At 39.4% G+C, this 19,030-nt stretch overlaps 1 protein-coding gene across 1 annotated transcript; it reads left to right on the top strand.

Annotated features, from left to right (window-relative positions):
* Nucleotides 1-12,059: 12,059 nt before the first annotated feature.
* On the top strand, nt 12,060-17,943 carry LOC139908126 (olfactomedin-like). The gene is made up of 5 exons (XM_071894709.2): nt 12,060-12,107; nt 12,370-12,528; nt 13,440-13,652; nt 14,273-14,405; nt 17,045-17,943. The coding sequence occupies exons 1-5, from the start codon at nt 12,072-12,074 to the stop codon at nt 17,884-17,886; spliced, it is 1,383 nt and encodes a 460-aa protein (XP_071750810.2). The 5' UTR covers nt 12,060-12,071; the 3' UTR covers nt 17,887-17,943.
* Nucleotides 17,944-19,030: the final 1,087 nt, after the last annotated feature.

Genomic DNA, 19,030 nt, shown 5'->3' with positions numbered 1-19,030 from the left:
TGACCACAGTTTGAATAAATCACTGAGTCTGTGGCAGCGGCTTCTGACCGCCGAACACTCCCACTGGGCTGTACCCTGTATGTGCATGTGTGCAGTGTGTGTGCGTGTGTGTGTGTGTGTGTGTGTGTGTGTGTGTGTGTGTGATTTGTCGTGTTTCCTCCAGACCATGACTCACAATCACTTGGGTTCCCTTCTTCCTTGTGGTTGGGGTTATCATCTCTCTGTGGGTTGCTGATCAAGCATAATGGGGGCATCTCCAAATGTACAAAGAGGAAACTGGACAAACGGTGACTCACACATCAAAAGTGAAACATTTCTTTGATATATCCTTGTCTGTTTCTGGGCCGTGTCTCATCTTCTTCGTCCATGCACCGACTTCATTTAAAGTTTGAAAGTGCACCAATTTTATGTACTGCAAGTGTCAGATAAAGAGTAAAGTTGTAGTGTAAAAAGGAGGAGAGATGCTATAAAATGTAGCGTAAGGAAAACAATCGGGTATGCAGTGGAGGATAAACCAAGCTAAACTTGTTTTTAACCCAGCTTTTTATTTGCAGGAATTGAGTTTATTCACATTTTTAGGCTAATAGAAATCATTGTAGAAAATGATAGAAATTGATAGTATCAATGTGATGTAAGTTAGGGTCTTTTACCGCTTATATATCTTGTATACATGAATGATTTGCCAAACACTGCAGACATTATTTGCTGATGACACCAGTGTGTTTTTTAGGAATGTATGCATTATAACAACGGCTGTAAATGAAGAGCTAGACAAGCTGTCAAAATGGCTTAAAGTCAACAAACTCTCTCTTAATATTAAGAAAACAAATGTATCTTCTTTTGTTCTAAACCTCATGTAAACAATAATGTACAGGTGCTAATTGATAACAGTGGTCAAAACTCCTCAATTCTTGGGTTTGACAGTCGAACACATATCTTGGAAGCCACATATTTCCCACAAAGCATCACAAATTGCTACAAACAAATATTGGTTTAATAGGTACAATTATTAATCTCACAAATATACATCTGTCTTTACTACTCCATGATTTACATACGTTCAATTTACAATTTCCCATTTGGCAGACGCTTTTATCCAAAGCGACGTACACATGAGATTTTACACATAAGCAAGGATCTAGTCAGGAGAGAACAACGAGAGTAAGTGCCATAAAGCTAAGTTATAGTCCGACAGGACATAGGTGCCAAGAGGCAGTGCATAGAGGCAGTGCATAGAGTGCATAGAGGCAGTGCATAGAGTGCATAGAGGCAGATAAAGAATTATTATTATTTTTTTTTTAGCAATACACAGTCCATCAGGTGAGAAGGTGTTTGCTAAAGAGCTGGGTCTTTAGCCTTTTCTTAAAGATCGAGAGGGACTCTGTGGATCGAATGGAGTTTGGTAACTCGTTCCACCACCGAGGAACCACAGAAGAAGAGTCTGGATAGAGACTTAGGGCCTTGTTGTGGTGGCAGCACCAGGCGCCGCTCCTTGGCAGAGCGTAGTGAGCGGGAGGGAGCGTAGACCTGAATGAGGGAGTTCAGGAAGGTGGGAGCCGTTTTGGTTGCTGAACTTGAACTTGATGCGGGCAGCAACTGGGAGCCAGTGGAGGGATATGAACAGCAGAGTTCACTATTGTCAAAATTAGAACTCATTCACCGTTTACAGAAACCAAACCAAACCCCTTCATTTTATCCCTGAAATGTCCTTAATTTCTCCATTACATAAACATGAATTATCCATTAAAAATAACATAGATTTAAAATAATGAGTTTTTAAGAGATTTATTCATGGGTTGATTCATGGAGGCACTAGTAATTATGGGATTTTTACACCTTTTGTGCATGGTTCACAGGGTTATTAATGACTTATTAATGGAAAGTTCCGGTCTCCCTCCTGTCTCCTCAATTAATCACTCCCTAATTTTAAGGGGATTTTGTATGAATTAAGGGGTGAATTAATGTAAATTAATGTAAATGTAAGGCTATTTTAAGGGATTAGTGGTTATATACTCAACTCAAAGACTCAAAACTACTCCTCAATATTCACCATATCAACTTCATATATATTTGTTGTATGCTCCTAAATAAATAACACTTCCTTCCTTTTTTTCATGATACCATTTTGTTTAATTTTCTATTTCATCATTACTCTACATGTACTCTACAATCACTCAGACCCCCTTAAGTCTCACACATCTGCATCTCAGTTTAGAACTGAATACAGAGGCTCCAAGATATGGAATTCACTTCCTCCATACTTTGTTCATTTTGCTCCCAATCAATTCAAAACAGCTGCAAAAAACTTTTTTGTGCCAGCTAGGAATATTTAGCTATTTTCTGTCGTATTACAAGTGTTTTGTTTTGTTTGCATGTGTGAGTATGGAAATGTGTATTGTACGTTTGACTGAGTAAGCTTTTTCTGGTGAGCTGTCTGTGCCTGTGTGTACAGTATATGTCAGGGAGCAGAGATTAGGACCCAAATGCAGACCATTGAGGCGGAAGCCTTTTTGAAGCAAGCAGCTTTAATGGCGAACTGAGGCAAGTACAAAACAGGAAAAGCAAAAAGCAAAACTCAAAAGGGCCAACAGGCAATGGGAAAACGAGAATCCAAAGCCGGGCAGGAACAGTCAAAGAAGACTGCAACAGGAACAACTCAGGAAACAGAACAGGAACAAAGCAGGCAACTAAAACAGACAAACTGACACACAAACACAGACTACTTATACACAGACTAATGGGGAAATGAGGAACAGCTGGCGGGAGGGAAATGAGTCCAGGAGCCGATAGGAGGAAAGCAGGCGGGTGAAGGGGGAACAAGGTAACAGGGCTAACGAGGGTGATGCAGGGCAGGTGTGGAGGGAAGGAGCACAGAAGGGAGGAAAGTCCAAGGGCATCTAGTGGCTGGCAGGAGGATGGCAGGACTGGGGAGAGAAAGGAGTGGTGACCAGGACACAGGGGCAGACAGGGGCAGATCATGACAGTATATGTGTGTGTGTATTGGATGTGTATGTGTATGCCTGTCTGCCTGTATATGTGTGTGTGTGTGTGTGTGAGAGAGTGTGTCTCAAGTAATGGTAATGGTTTTTGGGGGATTGCTGCTTCTCAAACCCTTGAGGGTTTTTTGGCTTCCCCTACATGTTTCCCTTTTTCATTTAATTGTAATACTGCTGAATGATGGCATAAGCTTATCCACCCCTACATCACTGAAAACAAAATAGCTCCCTCCACTGGAAATACTCAAGTACTAAGTCAAGCCAACTCAGATATGTCAAGTTGAGAAAAAAATACTTAGGTTAGGTCCTTTCCACTGCTGGTAATCTCATTCACTGGACAATATGGCTTTATTATATCCCCGAAATGAGTTTCGGGGATATTATGGATTCACCCCACCTGCCGCCGCGTCCACCGCCAATCCTTCGTGTGAATGTGATAGCTTGAACAGTTTGTATAAGAATCTTTTCAAATTTGGTATGGACATTGATGACCCCTAGAGGAAGAACTGTATTGATGTTGAGGTGTTTATGATTATTATAACTATTATTAACTGATTAAATTCATTTCCATGCTATTTGGACCCATATCTCACCATTACATTGTATTGAAATTTGTCAAGAGAATTGTTCAGGCAATTATGGAGATTTGTATGAAATTTGCACTTTCTGTGATTATTATTAATAAATTAATTAATTAATTTTTGTACTGGTACTTTTTAAAAATGATTATTGTTTTTCTCTTTGGGCTCAATTTCCCGTGAGATGGTAAATGCTAGAGCCATGAAACTTTGCACCATGGTCTAGTATGGCTTCAATTAGACCCACAAGAAATATCACCCCCATTGGCCTGATGGTGGCGCTATAATTAAAGGTCAAAAATAAAAAGTTTAAAGTGCTGTATCTCCCACACCGTTTGTCCAATTTATATGAAACTTGGTACACATGCCCACCTAACCGTACTCTACAAATGTGCCATAAAGACCCTCGGTTCGCTTGGAAAATTTTTTAGATATTTTGAATTATTTAAAAAACACATTTTTAACATCTCCTCCTACACCGTTTGACCAATTACCACCGAAATCGGTCAGTAGCATCTATGGTCCTACGCTCTTTAAATTTTGTTTATAGATTGTTGATATCTACTGTAGTTTTGAAGATATTAACTCTTAAAGTTGTGAAGGAGGTGTGGCCTATAAGCTAAATTGTTATAACTTTGTGATAGATGGTCCAATCATCATAAAACTTGGACAACATGTTCACATATAATGAATGAATGAACAAGTGCGCAAAGCCATTTAAATATTGACCAATAGGGGGCACCACAAAGGCCAGAAAACTGTATCTCCTAATCCAATTGGTGAAATTGCACGAAATTCGGTACACATGCTCTAAGACCATGTCCTCGTCAAAATCTGAAGTTTGGTCATCATTAGTGAAACTGGGCGTGGCCTATGACATTTTGGCTTATAACTCAAACAGAATTTCATCAATTGCTATAAAACTTGGTAATCATGTTCCAACTTTTATGTGGAACATGCACACCAATTTCCATACAGATCTGATCAGATTTTTCCCAATAGCAGCATTTTGAGTGTACAGCTAAACACAGTAAAGCCAATACGAAGTGGGATATTGGCACCTTTTAACTTGTTATTACATTCTTCAGTATCAGAACTTGATAGTCTTGGGCCTGATGGCTCAACAGCCTAATATGACAAAACTGAAAATAGTTTTAATGCAAACTTCCACATTTCAGCTCTGGCTGCTCTACTGGCATGAACCCAGCCATCGCCGCCAACGGTTATATTTAATTAGTTACATTTATTATTGAGTGTTAAAAAACTAGTTAAGGTACATACCCTTTATTATTGGGGAGACAATCCCTAGAGGATTATATCCATTCATTCTGGAGTGTTTAGGAGTAATAATAATATGATTAACTTTAGATTAGCCCAGAAGGAAAAACTGTATTATTTGGCGAAATAAAAATAGTTGGGACATACAACCAATATAATTTGGAATATTAACCAAGTCTTATTGTTTGATTATTGAATGGCTTTTTATCACATTTGACTTAATGGGGCCTTCGAGGATTGGGGAATTTCGGGGATATACCCTTGCTGTCGGCCCCCCGACAGCATGCTAGTTATTTTAGGGTTGGAGGCTGCCAGTGGACTGGTCTCTGTCGATGTGACTGGAGAGGATGGGAAGGAAATCCAAATGGGGAAGAAGAGGGGTGACTAGCGTGCATATTTGCCATGGTGTGTTAAGACAGATGGATCTGTGCTGGAAATGTGGTAAGATAGGTAACATTCAGGAACATGTATCAGGAACAGAAACTGTCCACTCTGCAATGAAACCACAAAATACCAAATATATTTAGACTGCAATATTTGAATATATGTTAGATCGGCACTCCTACTTAATTTAAGGGTATACAGTGAGCTATGATCGGTTTAATAACACTTTTCTGTACATGGTCAGCCCATTTTACAAGAGGAAAAGTATTTTGACAGGTAAAGATTGTAGATGTTGAATTGTGCATCCATTGTGGATGAAAATCCATAAAGCTGACAGTTTTCACTTTAATTTCATAGTCATGGCATTACATCACATCCAAAGTATAATAAATGGGTGGCAAATGCCTTAAAGCTCACAGTACAGGGCCTGTATGCATTAAATATATTTATTACACGGCTTTGTTGATTATTCAGTTATGATTGGCCAATGACCACGTTCTTAGGTCTGTTATTTCTGAACAAACCTGTAACAGACCGCTGTTTCACATCTAGTCATATCACTCCGCAATCAAAATGTCATTTTGTTGATTTCTAATGTAGAAGCACGTTGTTGCATTCTGATGACTCTGTTGTTGCAGGTGCATGGAACAAACTTCAGATAAAGTAAAACATAAAAAATTAAAGACATATTTGGCACACTGCCAAAAATTAGCTTAACAAAAATTTTGCCAAAATAATCAATTTATTGCCACAAATGTACCGTGACAACATAAGGGTGCAAGTGCATCAACAATAAAAAGAAGTGCTGAACTCAGCACACTGACAGACCGCAGTGGGTTTATGTCACACTGGTTATTTTTGTTAATGTGGTTCTTGGTGTAGCCTATAATGTTTGTTTTTGTTCTGGTCATGTTGTTAGGGATGTTAGGGGGTTGGTAAAAGATTGGTATTGTGATTGACGTCTGAGATAGAAACAGAGATCAAAACACCATTCAGTGAAACTCATAATACCATTGAATGCTATTATGAGTATATGACAGAGACTAAGGGTTAGAAGGTAAGAACTGTGAAGATGTTGAAGACAGGGGCTATTGTTGTGTGTTGTGGTTTAAATCATAAATTAGGTTTTTAGACAAAATGAATGCAAAGACAGGCTGCAATGCCTTAGTATGCCTTGTTCTTGTTGAATAAAGTAGTGCTAGAGAGAAAGAAAGAAAAAAGAAAGAAAGAAAGAAAGAAAGAAAGAAAGCGACAAAGAAAGAACATTGGAAGTCGCATCAAATCTTTAAAACAAAACTACCATCATTTGAACTAAAACTGAAATCATGATTTCACACCTATCTGTGATTCTTTCATGCAGCATCAGAAATCACATCAAACTTTTAACACCAAACTACCTATGCTAATTTTGGCAAAGTCAGAAAAGTCATAACAAATGAACATTATGTCATTACCGTCATCTCCAATAATTCACAACATCACTGGCAGAGATTTTGGATATCAGAAAATTAAGTCTCTGTCTCTGGTTAATTTGCCTGACTTGCTTATGCCTTCCCCAACCCTCAAAGCACCAGCTTCTGTAACTGTTAGTTGTTAACAAAGGAAATCAAGTTGTTGATGCCATTCTCAACAGACTAACCTCCACTAGCGAGCACCAAAAGATTCAGTGTGTGAATGTTAAACAAAACCTACAACCCAATGGGCGGTGTAAGAGTAAATGGTAACGCTTTATTTTACAGCCCGCTAATTACGGTGTAACTAGTTTGTAATTATGGGGTACTAATAAAATAACAATGCTGTAGTTACAGGGTAACAAAACAAGAAGTCCGGAATTAATTAAGGGGTAGCAATTTTGTAATTATGAGAGACTTATAAGATAGTTATGGTGTAACTATTTTCGTAATTACCACATACTTATATAATAATTACAGGGTACAATAACGTCATTGGGGGGCAAAACAAATGTTACTGGTACTTGTTCCCTGTAATTATGGAGTAACTACAAGGTGTGTGGGCTGTAAAATAAAGCAGTGCTTGTTCCCCTCTTGTTCATTGTAGTTATGGAGTAAGTACAAGGTGTGCGGGCTGTAAAATAAAGCAGTGCTTGTTCCCTCTTGTCAGAGAACTAGTTGAAAATGTGAAGCTAATGGACATCGATATTTGTATACCATGTGGAAAATATGTACAATGTGGTGATGCTCAGTATCGAAAGATTGATGAGTTAATCATGACATGCATTGTGTCTGGAATCTACAACATAATGGGATCTAAATGACCCTAATGAGCCTTTATCACACGGCGATATGTTAACAGGAAGTGATGTCATAACCAGGTGACATCAGATCTGCTCCGGGCCAGTCCTCTTCAAAATGGAAAGGCATTTTACAACTTGTCTAATGATCTCCCAGCTCTCTCAAGCAGCGACATTAGTCTGTTCATAGAGGAATTTCCACACACTGAATGTGCAAAGAAGAACAAAGGATATGGCTGTTCTCCGAAAATTACGTTTTTGATCATTAGGGTAACATTTGCTGTGATAGCAAGCTGGCTACATAGCATATCAAGCTAGCAAACGCTACCTAACATTACTCTTACGCATCACTACAGTGATGTTGTTGAGAACATGCAATGTATATTATAATTAACAACCATCCAGTCCTAAAAGGGAACATTAAATTAATTTTATTGTGTGACAATTCAAAGGGTTTTTTCTTTTGAGGGATGATTGTAATGCCATATTATTTAATAACTGTGATTACAGGTGGCAATAGCTTCGGAGGGGGAGGACTTTGCAGTCCCCAAGTTCACAGCTGGGACAACATTGAAAGACTAGTTTGCTCAGCCTGACCTGCAAGAGAAGATGGAAGACCTGAAGAAAAGGCAGCAATCACTCCCCTTAAAAGCCAAATTTAGGCCCTAAATTGTTTTATAAAAGGATTATGAAGGTTTTTATTTTACATTTTATATTATGAGATTGACATATCTGATATTTCATCTCAACATACTGTATATTACATTCAACAAATTTCTTGTATGTTCAATAATGTCTGTTACTTTGTGTTGAAGTTCCATATTTTTGTGTATGGTATATTCTGGGTTAGGTTAGTGTGTGTGAGTGAGTGTGTGTCTGTATCTAGCAACCAGTAGCTAACCAGATGCTATGGTTAGCTAGCTAACAAGCTAGCATTATCTAAACATAAAATCAATCAGATGTAATCAGTGGTGAAATAATCAGTTCCCAGTCAAAAACAATACAGAAACAAACTGTCTATTCTGTTGAGATGGCCAAGTCATTAAGAGACAAAATCAGTACTCCTATTGTTGTATTCTCTTCTCCTACAGACCTGTCAACTCTCCTATTTTTCCCAGGTTTCTCCTGTATTTTCACCCCCTCTCCCGCGGTGCTCCCGTTTGGTAATTTTCCCCGTAAATCTCCCGTATTTCCTTTTTTTTATTTTTACAGTTATAGAGAGAGAGAGAGAAAGAGAGAGGGAGAGAGGTGAGTGAGCGAGAGAGAGAGAGAGAGCGGTGAGTGAGCGAGTGAGAGAGAGAGACAGGTGAGTGAGCTATGCCTTCACCCCTCGCGAACGGAGCGTCAGATGAGCCGATCAGCGCGATCAGACAGCAGTAAAACGTAACAAAATAGAAAGGAATCCTTAGGACAAATTGGTAAGCCCATTGAAGGATATGTATAAGGAGTCTTTCCAAAATGGCTGTCTGCCTCCCTCTCTAAGAAGCGCATTAATCACATTGATTTTTTTATAATAGCTAAAGTCTTAGCTTTAAGATTGGAGAAATGCCTCCCATCTCTAATAGGTATAGATCAGAATGGATTTATTAAAAACCATCAGGTATATTATAATATTAGAAGGGTGTTAAATATAATTTATGAAAAAGAAGAGGCACAAGATACCTGTATTCTGTCACTCGATGCTGAAAAAGCATTCGACAGAGTTGAATGGTCATATTTGTTCGAAGTACTCTCTCGTTTTGGTTTTGGTGTTGACTTTAGCCAGTGAGTTAGAATCCTGTACTCTGGATCAGTGGCGGAGGTTGTGACCAATAATATTATTTCTAAACCGTTCAATCTGTATCGTGGAACACGTCAAGGGTGCCCTCTGTCCCCCCTTCTATTTGTTTTAGCATTAGAACCCTTTGCCATCGCTATTAGATATCATCCCATTATTAGAGGAATTCGAATTGCTGATGTAGAGCATCGTATAGCTTTATACGCAGATGATGTGCTACTTTTTCTGACAGACCTGGATCGGTCTATCTCAGCTCTCACTGATGTGATTAATAGATTTGGGAAATTCTCAGGGTACAGAGTGAATAAAACTAAATCTTCTATCCTCTTTCTCAATGAACAGGAAACGATCCAACATCCCTTCATGAATGCTTCCAAAGGATTTATTTATCTTGGTATTTTTTTTACCCCTCATCTGAGCACGTTAATCCCTGCCAATTATGATCCAGCTATATCAAAAGTGAGCAAATCTCTAAGCAGATGGACTTCTCTACCCCTATCCTTGATTGGCCACATAAATGTCATTAAGATGAACGTCCTTCCAAAGTTTCTATACTTATTTCAATCTATCCCACTCGCACCCCCTCCGAAGTTTTTCCCAAATATGAAGAAACTTTTCGCCAATTTTATCTGGAACAATAGACGCCCAAGGCTTCGCCTCACTCTATTATATTTCCCATATGACAGAGGGGGCCTAAAAGTGCCGAACCTATTATGGTACTAGCACAGTGGTCAGCCCAATTAAGAGCTGCCCCCTTGTGGTTTTCTTCGCAACCACATTTACCCTAGGTAAAAATCAAAGCATTAGCCACAAAAGGGCTAGGTTTAGATGCATACTTGTATTCCGATTCTTGTAAGAACTTGAAGAAAATCACTCTCAACCCTTTTGTTAGAAATACTCTGCTGGTATGGCATGAGGCGCAGAATGCTGTAGGCGAAATCCCACCTCTATCCCGCTTCTCCCCTATTTGGGGTAACACAGACTTCAGACCTGGGAAGAATGATCTAGGATTCAAGCAGTGGTCACAAAAAGGCATTAGTAGGATCATGGATCTTTATGATGGGGTTACTTTGATGTCATTTAACGACCTCAAAGATAAACACAATGTTCCGCAGTCCCACTTCTTTAAATACTTACAGTTGCATTAGATTACATTAGTTCAAAGCAAAACCATTCATTAAACTGTCCCCCTTTAACAGTACTAGAACAGTTTGCGACCCAGCACCAACATAGTAGAGGCTAGATCTCTCTACTCTACGATACATTCTCATCTTACTCTAAAGAATCATCTGACTCTAAAGAGCATCATGGAGTGAAGATTTGCATGAGGATGTTCTGGATTGTGAATGGAGCCAGATATGCACTAAGGCCCAAAGCCTTTCAATAAATTCTAGACTTAAACTGATTCAATACAACTGGATAATGAGAACGTACATTACCCCTGTAAAGATAAATAAATTTAATCCAGACATCCCAGACACCTGTGTTAAATGCCAAACTCATAAAGGAACCCTTTTCCACTGTATTTGGGAATGTGAGAAGATGCAAAGATTTTGATTTCATCTGTATTGATATAGATTATATCGCCTTTTCAAATATAGCCCTTTATCATGATGCTAAATGCTCAATGTTGTGGTCTCCTCACAGTGATGGTCTGCTAGCAACAAGCCGTATGTAGTACTAATTTATATACTGTATAAGTAGTGACACTAAGTCTTGCTGTATTCATGTATATCTATATAGATATTTAGACTATTTATCCATTCCTGACCAGAAGTATGTTGGGAAACAACCATGCGTTTTGCAAGGTTTAGGGTGGAGTTTAGTATTGGTCACGATGGGAAAAATGATGTCAACCAGCATGCTAGTTGGTAGCTCTCTGGAACCGAGAGAGGAAATCCCTTTCATAATGTAAAAATTATGGTCGGGTGGGGGTCCCGGAAAATCTCCCTTATCTTCAAAGCCCAATGTTGACAGGTATGTTCTCCTATTCATATGTTTTACCATTGATTCTCAGAACTTTTGGTGTAAGAAGGATTTTTAAGTCTTGAGACAACTTAGACTTGGATAGGGTTAGGCATAGATAGGTATAGGCAAAAGGGTTACAGCTCAATGGTTTTAGCATCAATCAGGAGTGTCTTGCCAAAGGCAGCCATCTCCGAAACGTCAACTTCTCAGGAACTGAGAACAACTGTTTGACAATTGATCTTCTGCAACTCCTTGACAGAAATTTTTCAGTGGTTTGACTTGGACTTGGACTTGTCATGAAATCTTTTCAGTAGACAGGAAACAGGAAATTAGTTAGTCGCAGCAGCAGAATAGGAATCAGCAGGGAAAAAGAAAATAGTGTAAGCACGCAAATAGAATATAAAATAAGGAATAAATAAAAATAATAAAAATAAAGGTTTTGCAGGACACAGACAGTATACCTGAGACAGTATACCAGTATTTCCTGAAATGTATTTTACATGCCACTTCTACACAACCATGATTTATTCATTCATGCAATGAATTTTGGAAAGAGGATATTGCAAACTAAGGGGAAATGACCATTGCCTAAGGAGGGGGAAATATGGGAATGCCCTGCACAGACCACAACTACTGCAAAATGTCCCATTCTATTTTTATTTCTATTCTATATTCTATTCTACTCCGAAAGTCATGTGGATGAGAAACTGGAAAAATCCAGTTTCGCATCCACATGACTTTCTGAGTTTATTAGAGAGAAAGAGAGAGGAAGGGAGGTGATTTGAGTATTAACAGCTTTCCTCTCTGTCAGTTCAACATTTATTACTCCAACTCTGACCATGCTGCTGTTCCTACTGCTGCTGCTGTCATCCACAGTGAGTTACATTTGATATTCTACCATGGGTTTTATTCAGAATAATAATAATAATAATAAAAGTAGATGATGCAGTACCTTATGACGTTAGGCTAATACTCTATTCCAAAGTGAGTTACAGTTTCTTTAGACCATACTCACTCCATGCTCTCTCTTTTACATTCTTCATCTGCTGTATAGTACATGAATATTCGTCTGTGAATATGTGTGTGTGTTTGTGTGTGTGTGTGTGTGTGTGTGTGTGTGTGTGTGTGTCCCTGCAGGATGACAGCCAGGCTCAGCGTGTCTCGGGCCAGGAGAAAGGCGGGTCGTGTGTGTGTGCGGTAAACTCCAGCATGTGGTCGTTCCCTGTCGTAAAGTACGATGCTGTTCTGCAGCAGGTGCAGAGCTGCGAAGACTCCGTGAACAACCTACAGACACGAGTAAGAACTAGAGTTAGACTGATATATCAGGACAGTGTTGGTGTTTTATTAGAAATCAGATCTGGTTCAGTCAGTGTGGTCCACCTCTGATATGATGGATATGATGCAGTGTGATTGATTACATATTTATTGTAGAATTGATCAATACTCTGGTTGTCTATGGGAAGGCCTTAATCTGAATTGATTCTAATGAGAGATTTTGATCAGATTCCACAGAAATATCCATGATGATGATGGTGATTATCATTATTATTATTATCATTATTCACTATGCTATTTTCCACCCTGACAAGAATAACATTATTGGGAAACACTGAATACTTGCAATTTTTTGCATTGAAAATGTAAAGATACTGAATATCGCTACAAGATCTCATCTATCGACTGCTTCAATTCCTAAAAGAAAACTCCTAAAAAAAACATATTGTTACTGTGCAATTCTTACCTGTTCATCTGATATGGATGAAAACACCCTTTAAATTGAAGTATATGAGGTGCAGTCTGCACCTCATATATTATGTTATTCACATCCAAAGTAATACGTATGGCTTCAGTCCCAAAAATATTAATATTTGCCTTCAAAAATCCATATCGACCAAACACTAGTCAAAATCTCCTCAGTTGAGTTTGGCCTGGTCAAGTGCAATTTGAGTGTGATACACATACATCAATCCAAAAAATATTGAAAATACTAAATCATCAGATGGAGATGGAGACAAATTACATCTGTCTGATACAAGTCCATTGAAAACCCAAAGCTTGCATCTTTGTTTACTTGATACTATTTTAAAATGTTGTAAATGTTGTATAAGTTGTGCAAAAAAAAAACATAGTCAAGGCGGTGTTATATCATGGTTATTGGCACCGGTATTGCAAATAACCATAAAGTTTCTGTTTCTCCTCCCCTGTAGGTGGAGTTGTCCAACCAGCATCTCCCTGATATCCAGGCTCAGGTTGAGAAGCTGACGGCCCGGCTACAGCCTTACCAGTATCTGAACGATAAGGGCCTGTACTCTGCCTTGTCTCTCCGGCTGCTGGGCCAGGAGCTGGGACAGCTGGAGACGGACATCAGCTCCATCCACACTGCGAAAAACAACGCCCAGACACAGAAACTCACCAAGGAGGTACAGCATGTAGGAAAGACATCGAAATGTAGAGGTGTAGAGAGCAATGTTTGAACCCATATTATGAGATGAAACTTCAGTGATTCCTGTGGGGAAACTGGGTTGTTGCAGTAGCAAATAGTAATAGGATACAGCAGAGAAAAATAGAATATAAATAACAATACCACAATATATCAAATGGGGAGTGCTCATTATGCAAACATAATACGTGAACATAAGGCCACAATTCCAGCATGTCAAAAACATATTAAGTAGAAATGAAAGACTAACGAACAGCATTAGGAGGGTGTGCAAATAACAGCAGTAGAACATACTGAAACAAAGATAAAAAAAGTAATAAAAATATGTATGATACGAAAATCTAGCAGAAAATGAAATGCATGCAGTATGAAATAAGTGAAAATTTAAGTGAGATATTGGGATACATACAATCTAATGCAATGCAATTGATTAACAAATGAGAAAGAATAAGATAATATGAAGTAAACTAATAACATCTGACCAGAATGATTTTAAAGATTTTAAAGTTTCTACAGTACTTAATTATGTATGAACATGTCTGTGTGTGTATGTGTGTGTGTGTGTGTGTGTGTGTGTGTGTGTGTGTTCATGTGTATCAGATGGGTAAACTGCGTAGAGATGTACAGAGGATGCATATGTCAGATACCATTAACATGAAGACCGTCAAAGAAAACCTGCGACAGCTGAAGAACAGTGCAGAGTCCTGTAGGTCAATCCCCAAACACTTCATAAGTAAGTGCACTGTCACTGTCACTGTGTGTGTGTGTGTTTGGGAGAGAGAGAGAGAGAGAGAGAGAGAGAGAGAGAGAGAGAGAGAGAGAGCATTTCCTCTTGCATTGTAACAACTATGGAGAAGTAAGAGAAACTACTAATATGTTGTCATTTTGAAAACCTTTCCTCAAATGAAACATTATATAATAATATATTAGAGGAGAAAAAAAAAAGAGTGTGCCATACTTGGAGCAAAATATGCATTAACCTGTCACAATCTCAGACAGGAAACATGGAATGATACACTATGGAAGATACACATTGTATGGCTTTTGACAAATTTGTTCATTGATTAATTGATCCGTCAATGTTATATTATTGAGCCATTTATTGTTGTTAATATCGTGGTTGCTAACTGAATCTGTTTACATGTCTTGTTTTTGCTTTGGCAATACGTACTTATGTATTTTGTGCTAATACAACACTGTTGAATTGAACTGAGACAGAGAAACACAGAGAGAGAGAGAAAGAGATATATATAGAGGGAATTCTGGTTCAAAATTCAGCAATATATGAAATGGGATCAAGGCCAGCCGTAGCTATGGGCAGGGGTGGGCTCAGCTCACCCAAACATGCGTCTTGCCCACCCAATCAAAAGTTAAGAAAAAAAATATTTTTTGTTCAGTGTTACAACCCGGCTCAAGGAAGTAACAATGAGGGGAGACATACGCCAAAGTAAACGTTAAAACAACGATTTATTAACTAAAACTAAGGGAAAATAACTAGACAACACAAACTACATCAAACCAAAAGAACAGAACAAAAGGTGTGCATTAAGTGAGGAGGGAGAGAGACACTGAATGGTCTGAAGGCTTTTAAAGCCCAAGGAGTTCACCGGGCCCAGGTGCACTCAACCAGCGCTCACGATCCCGCCTACCAGGCTCCTACAGGACAGACAAGACACAGAGCAGCAGCCGGTAGGGTGGGAGGGTCGTCACATCAGCCAATGGAAAAATAGCACAGAAAATACCAGTACCGTTTCTAACTTCTGATTGGGTGGGCAACCTACAGCCCGCCTCCAAAGTCGCCCACTGCCCACCCCCCCTTCTCGTCGTGTTCAGGCACAAACACACAGAGCTCTGAAGCAGACCCGTCCGCTGCACAGTGTGGCCGTATTCACACCAAATGAGGTGTTGTGGCACTTCCCACAGGGCTGTGCGGAGGTGTGCGGGGGTGTGGGCGTGTTTATTTGTGCTTCAGAATTAACCGCTGTGAAACAATCAGAAAGTAATACGTTTTATTTCTCTGATTCACCGGCTTTCTCGCTACCACCGCTCCCTCTCTTCATTCACTCTCTAGCTCGCTCGACCACCGCTCTATCTCTCTCTCTCTCTCAATTCAATTCAATTCAATAGGCTTTATTGGCATGACATTTGACAGGTGTTGCCAAAGCACAATTACGATTATGAAAGACAATGTTAAGGAATGAAATTAACAAAAAATAATGTGAATAACAATATTAGTTAATAGAATAAAATAGATAATGAAATAAATAAATGAAATAAATATATATATATATAAGTGATATAAGTAATTAAGTTAACAATTTCAATGTGACTTTAACAATGTAAGACAAACAAAAACAATGTAAGTGTTAATCTACTGATATAGTTACATTGAAGTTTGAGTATAGGCTTGAGTTAGTTGATTTAATTGTTTTCTTTGTCACTTTTCAGTTTGAGTTTGAATAAGACTGCCTTCTAGTTTTGTAAATATTGGTCTATGGTGAGAAGTCTCACTGGATTAGGTTTTAATTTTATTTGAGAACTAAGCTCATCCAATGAAAAGAAATGTTATGGAGTTGATTATGTTAAAATCTGGATGAAGGAATTTTTTTTATTTTAGGGTAAGTCAATCTGCCCTCCACTGACAAATCATAGGGTAGCAGCAAACTTAGAAATGCTGCTTCACTATCTCCCAATTTCCCTGCTTCAAATTGTTCTTTATAAATTAGAATAGAATAAAACTTTATTAATCCCCATGGGGAAATTAATCTTCTGTATTTAACCCATCCAAACACCCCATACACAAACACACAGCCATAAACTGGAGAGGCCTGAGGGTACAATGGCAGGAGCTTGCATCTGATCTTGACTCTGACAACCCTCCGGTTGCCAGCTGTCATTTTGCCAGATTTTTGTGCCATCTGGCCAGGGATTCGAACCAGCAACCTTTGGACTACTAGTCTGCTTCTCTAACCTCTGGGCTACCTACCGCCCAAGTTGCCCACCTATTATTTCTACCAGCCCACCCTAATATAGCAGGCTAAAACCGGCCCTGAATGGGATTAATAGAAATACAAATGGATGTATCCTGCCTGCTGTCCAAGTACACTGTCTATGCTTAGAGGACATCTTTTCATTCATTCTTTTCATTCTTTTAATTCATTTCCATTTTTTTCTATTCACAATGCCTCTTACGTAATTTCTGAATTTTGAACCAGAATTCCCTCCATATATACAAGTCTAATGGCTTGTACTGCATCACTGAGCGATACTTTGTGAGCGACAGGAAGACAGATAGATAGGCAGTGAGACTCTTGGCTGTGCTGTATCCCTCCTGACCTTCAGACCCTTCCCATCTCTCCCACTACCTCCCAGGCAAGCAGAACCAATGCTACAAGGGCCTGATGACCAACATCAGCAACCCTGTAGTGACTAAGATCAGCCCCTATGGTAAGAGCTACATCTCTGGTTCCTGGGGCAAACAGGCCCAGCAGGACAGCCAGAGCGAGCGGGACAGCTACTGGGTTCAACCTCTGGTCAACAGCCACGCCTGGGGCACCACCGTGCGTCTCTACTTGAACTACGAAGACTTCATGACCTCTACCAACCACCGGGACTTTATTTTTGCTTCATCCCATACTCACACCAACGCCATTGAGGGTCCTAGTGCTGTCCTGTACGGTGAGGCGCTGTACTATCACTGCTACCGCTCCGCCGACGTCTGCCGCTACAACCTGACCGACAAGTCCGTGACACGGGTGACCCTGCCAGGCACCGGCGTGGGCTTCAACAACAAGTTCCCGTACTGTTACTACGACTGCCGTGCCTATAGCGATGTGGACCTGGAGGCGGACGAGACGGGGCTGTGGGCCATCTACGCCACCCTCGGAAATCACGGTAACCTTGTCGTGAGCCGGCTGGCCTGGGACAGCGAGGCGTTCAACGTCACGCAGACCTGGGAGACGAGGCTGTTCAAGAAGGCAGTGAGCAACGCCTTCATGGTGTGCGGCGTGCTGTATGCCACACGCTACGTGAACGAATACCGCGAGGAGGTTTTCTACGCCTTCGACACGGCCACAGGCAGGGAGGACAACTCGCTGGCGCTGCCGCTGGAGAAGGTGGCTACCGGAGTGGCCAGTCTGAGCTATAACCCCACCAACAGGCAGATCTACATGTACAACGATGGATATTTACTGGCTTACCAGGCCGAGTTCTGATCTGAAGCTTTTGCAGTTTGCTTTGTTCATGTCGGCCATATTTGATTTACGTCATACCCAGAAGACGTGAAGCACATGGAATCAGAAGCAAGCTCAACTGTTTTTTTGACAAATAAAAATTAAATGTACATCAAAATTATCCTTTGTTATTGTCAAGAGAAGAGCAGAGGTGAAAAAAATCAATTCAAAGGCTACAGCAACTGGGTTGAAGGAACATCTATGGTGTTGATCCATGTTAACTAATGTTAGCAGTCAGCTACTTCATGTTGTTTGTAGAGGCTTGTAACATAACAAATGGCAATAATATAGTAACACTGAATGTAATACCACCTGTTAGATAATGTAATAGCATTTTTGCCAATAATCTATTATGGTATTGACTGGTTATTATGTTGACTGATTACTGATCAGGTTTACTCAAAATATAAATAAAAAATATAAATATTAGGCCTACTGTATATTCCCACTTCTTATTTGATGTGGAAAATAAATCTAAACAGATTTCGGAGTGTTATTACATTATTGGTAGACACTACAAATGGTTAAAGAGATAACCAGTCAGTAATGTAAGTTCTTACGTTATCAGCAAATGCTAATGCTAACGCTAACGTTATGCTAATGTTAGCTAGCAGATGCCGCTAACAAAAGAACAAGAACAAACAACAAAAACAATTTGACTGTTAAAGAACTGCTACTAAAGATATGAAGTAGAAAGTTAGTATATTACAAATACTAAAGATAATGACTGTTAATGCTGACAATATGAATTCAACACAGCTGGTAAAAAAAACGAAGAAACTAACTAGCTCCATTGTTACCACAAGAGCTAGCATTGAAACCAGCTCTCCAGTGCGATTGATTGACTGACTGATTGCTTGCTTGCTTGATGGATTGATTGATTGATTGATTGATTGATTGACTGAAATGTTTTTGCCATACCTTGCATACCTGCATAATTTCACATGGACCAAAATTTGTATTTTTCAGTCTCTAAATGTGTTGATGTGTTAAACAATAAAAAACTTTGTCAAAAGACAATGTGTAATGTGTCTATTATCATATATTAAACACGCACTCTGCTAAAGTAGATGATTCCAAAACTCTGGGCAAATGATGGTCCACGAAGTCCACACACACACATGCA

The sequence above is a fragment of the Centroberyx gerrardi genome, chromosome 4 (assembly GCF_048128805.1).
Source record: "Centroberyx gerrardi isolate f3 chromosome 4, fCenGer3.hap1.cur.20231027, whole genome shotgun sequence".
In the NCBI taxonomy this organism is placed as follows: domain Eukaryota; kingdom Metazoa; phylum Chordata; class Actinopteri; order Beryciformes; family Berycidae; genus Centroberyx; species Centroberyx gerrardi.
The sequence above is the reverse complement of the archived record's forward strand: the minus strand, read 5'-3'. Positions and strand labels throughout refer to the sequence as shown.

Excerpts from the sequence above, each read along its gene's own strand:
- LOC139908126 (XM_071894709.2), top strand. The coding sequence starts at position 12,072 with ATGCTGCTGTTCCTACTGCTGCTGCTGTCATCCACA. Across the intron at positions 12,529-13,439 it reads TGAACAACCTACAGACACGA|GTGGAGTTGTCCAACCAGCA; the intron begins GTAAGAACTAGA and ends CCTCCCCTGTAG. Across the intron at positions 14,406-17,044 it reads AATCCCCAAACACTTCATAA|GCAAGCAGAACCAATGCTAC; the intron begins GTAAGTGCACTG and ends ACTACCTCCCAG.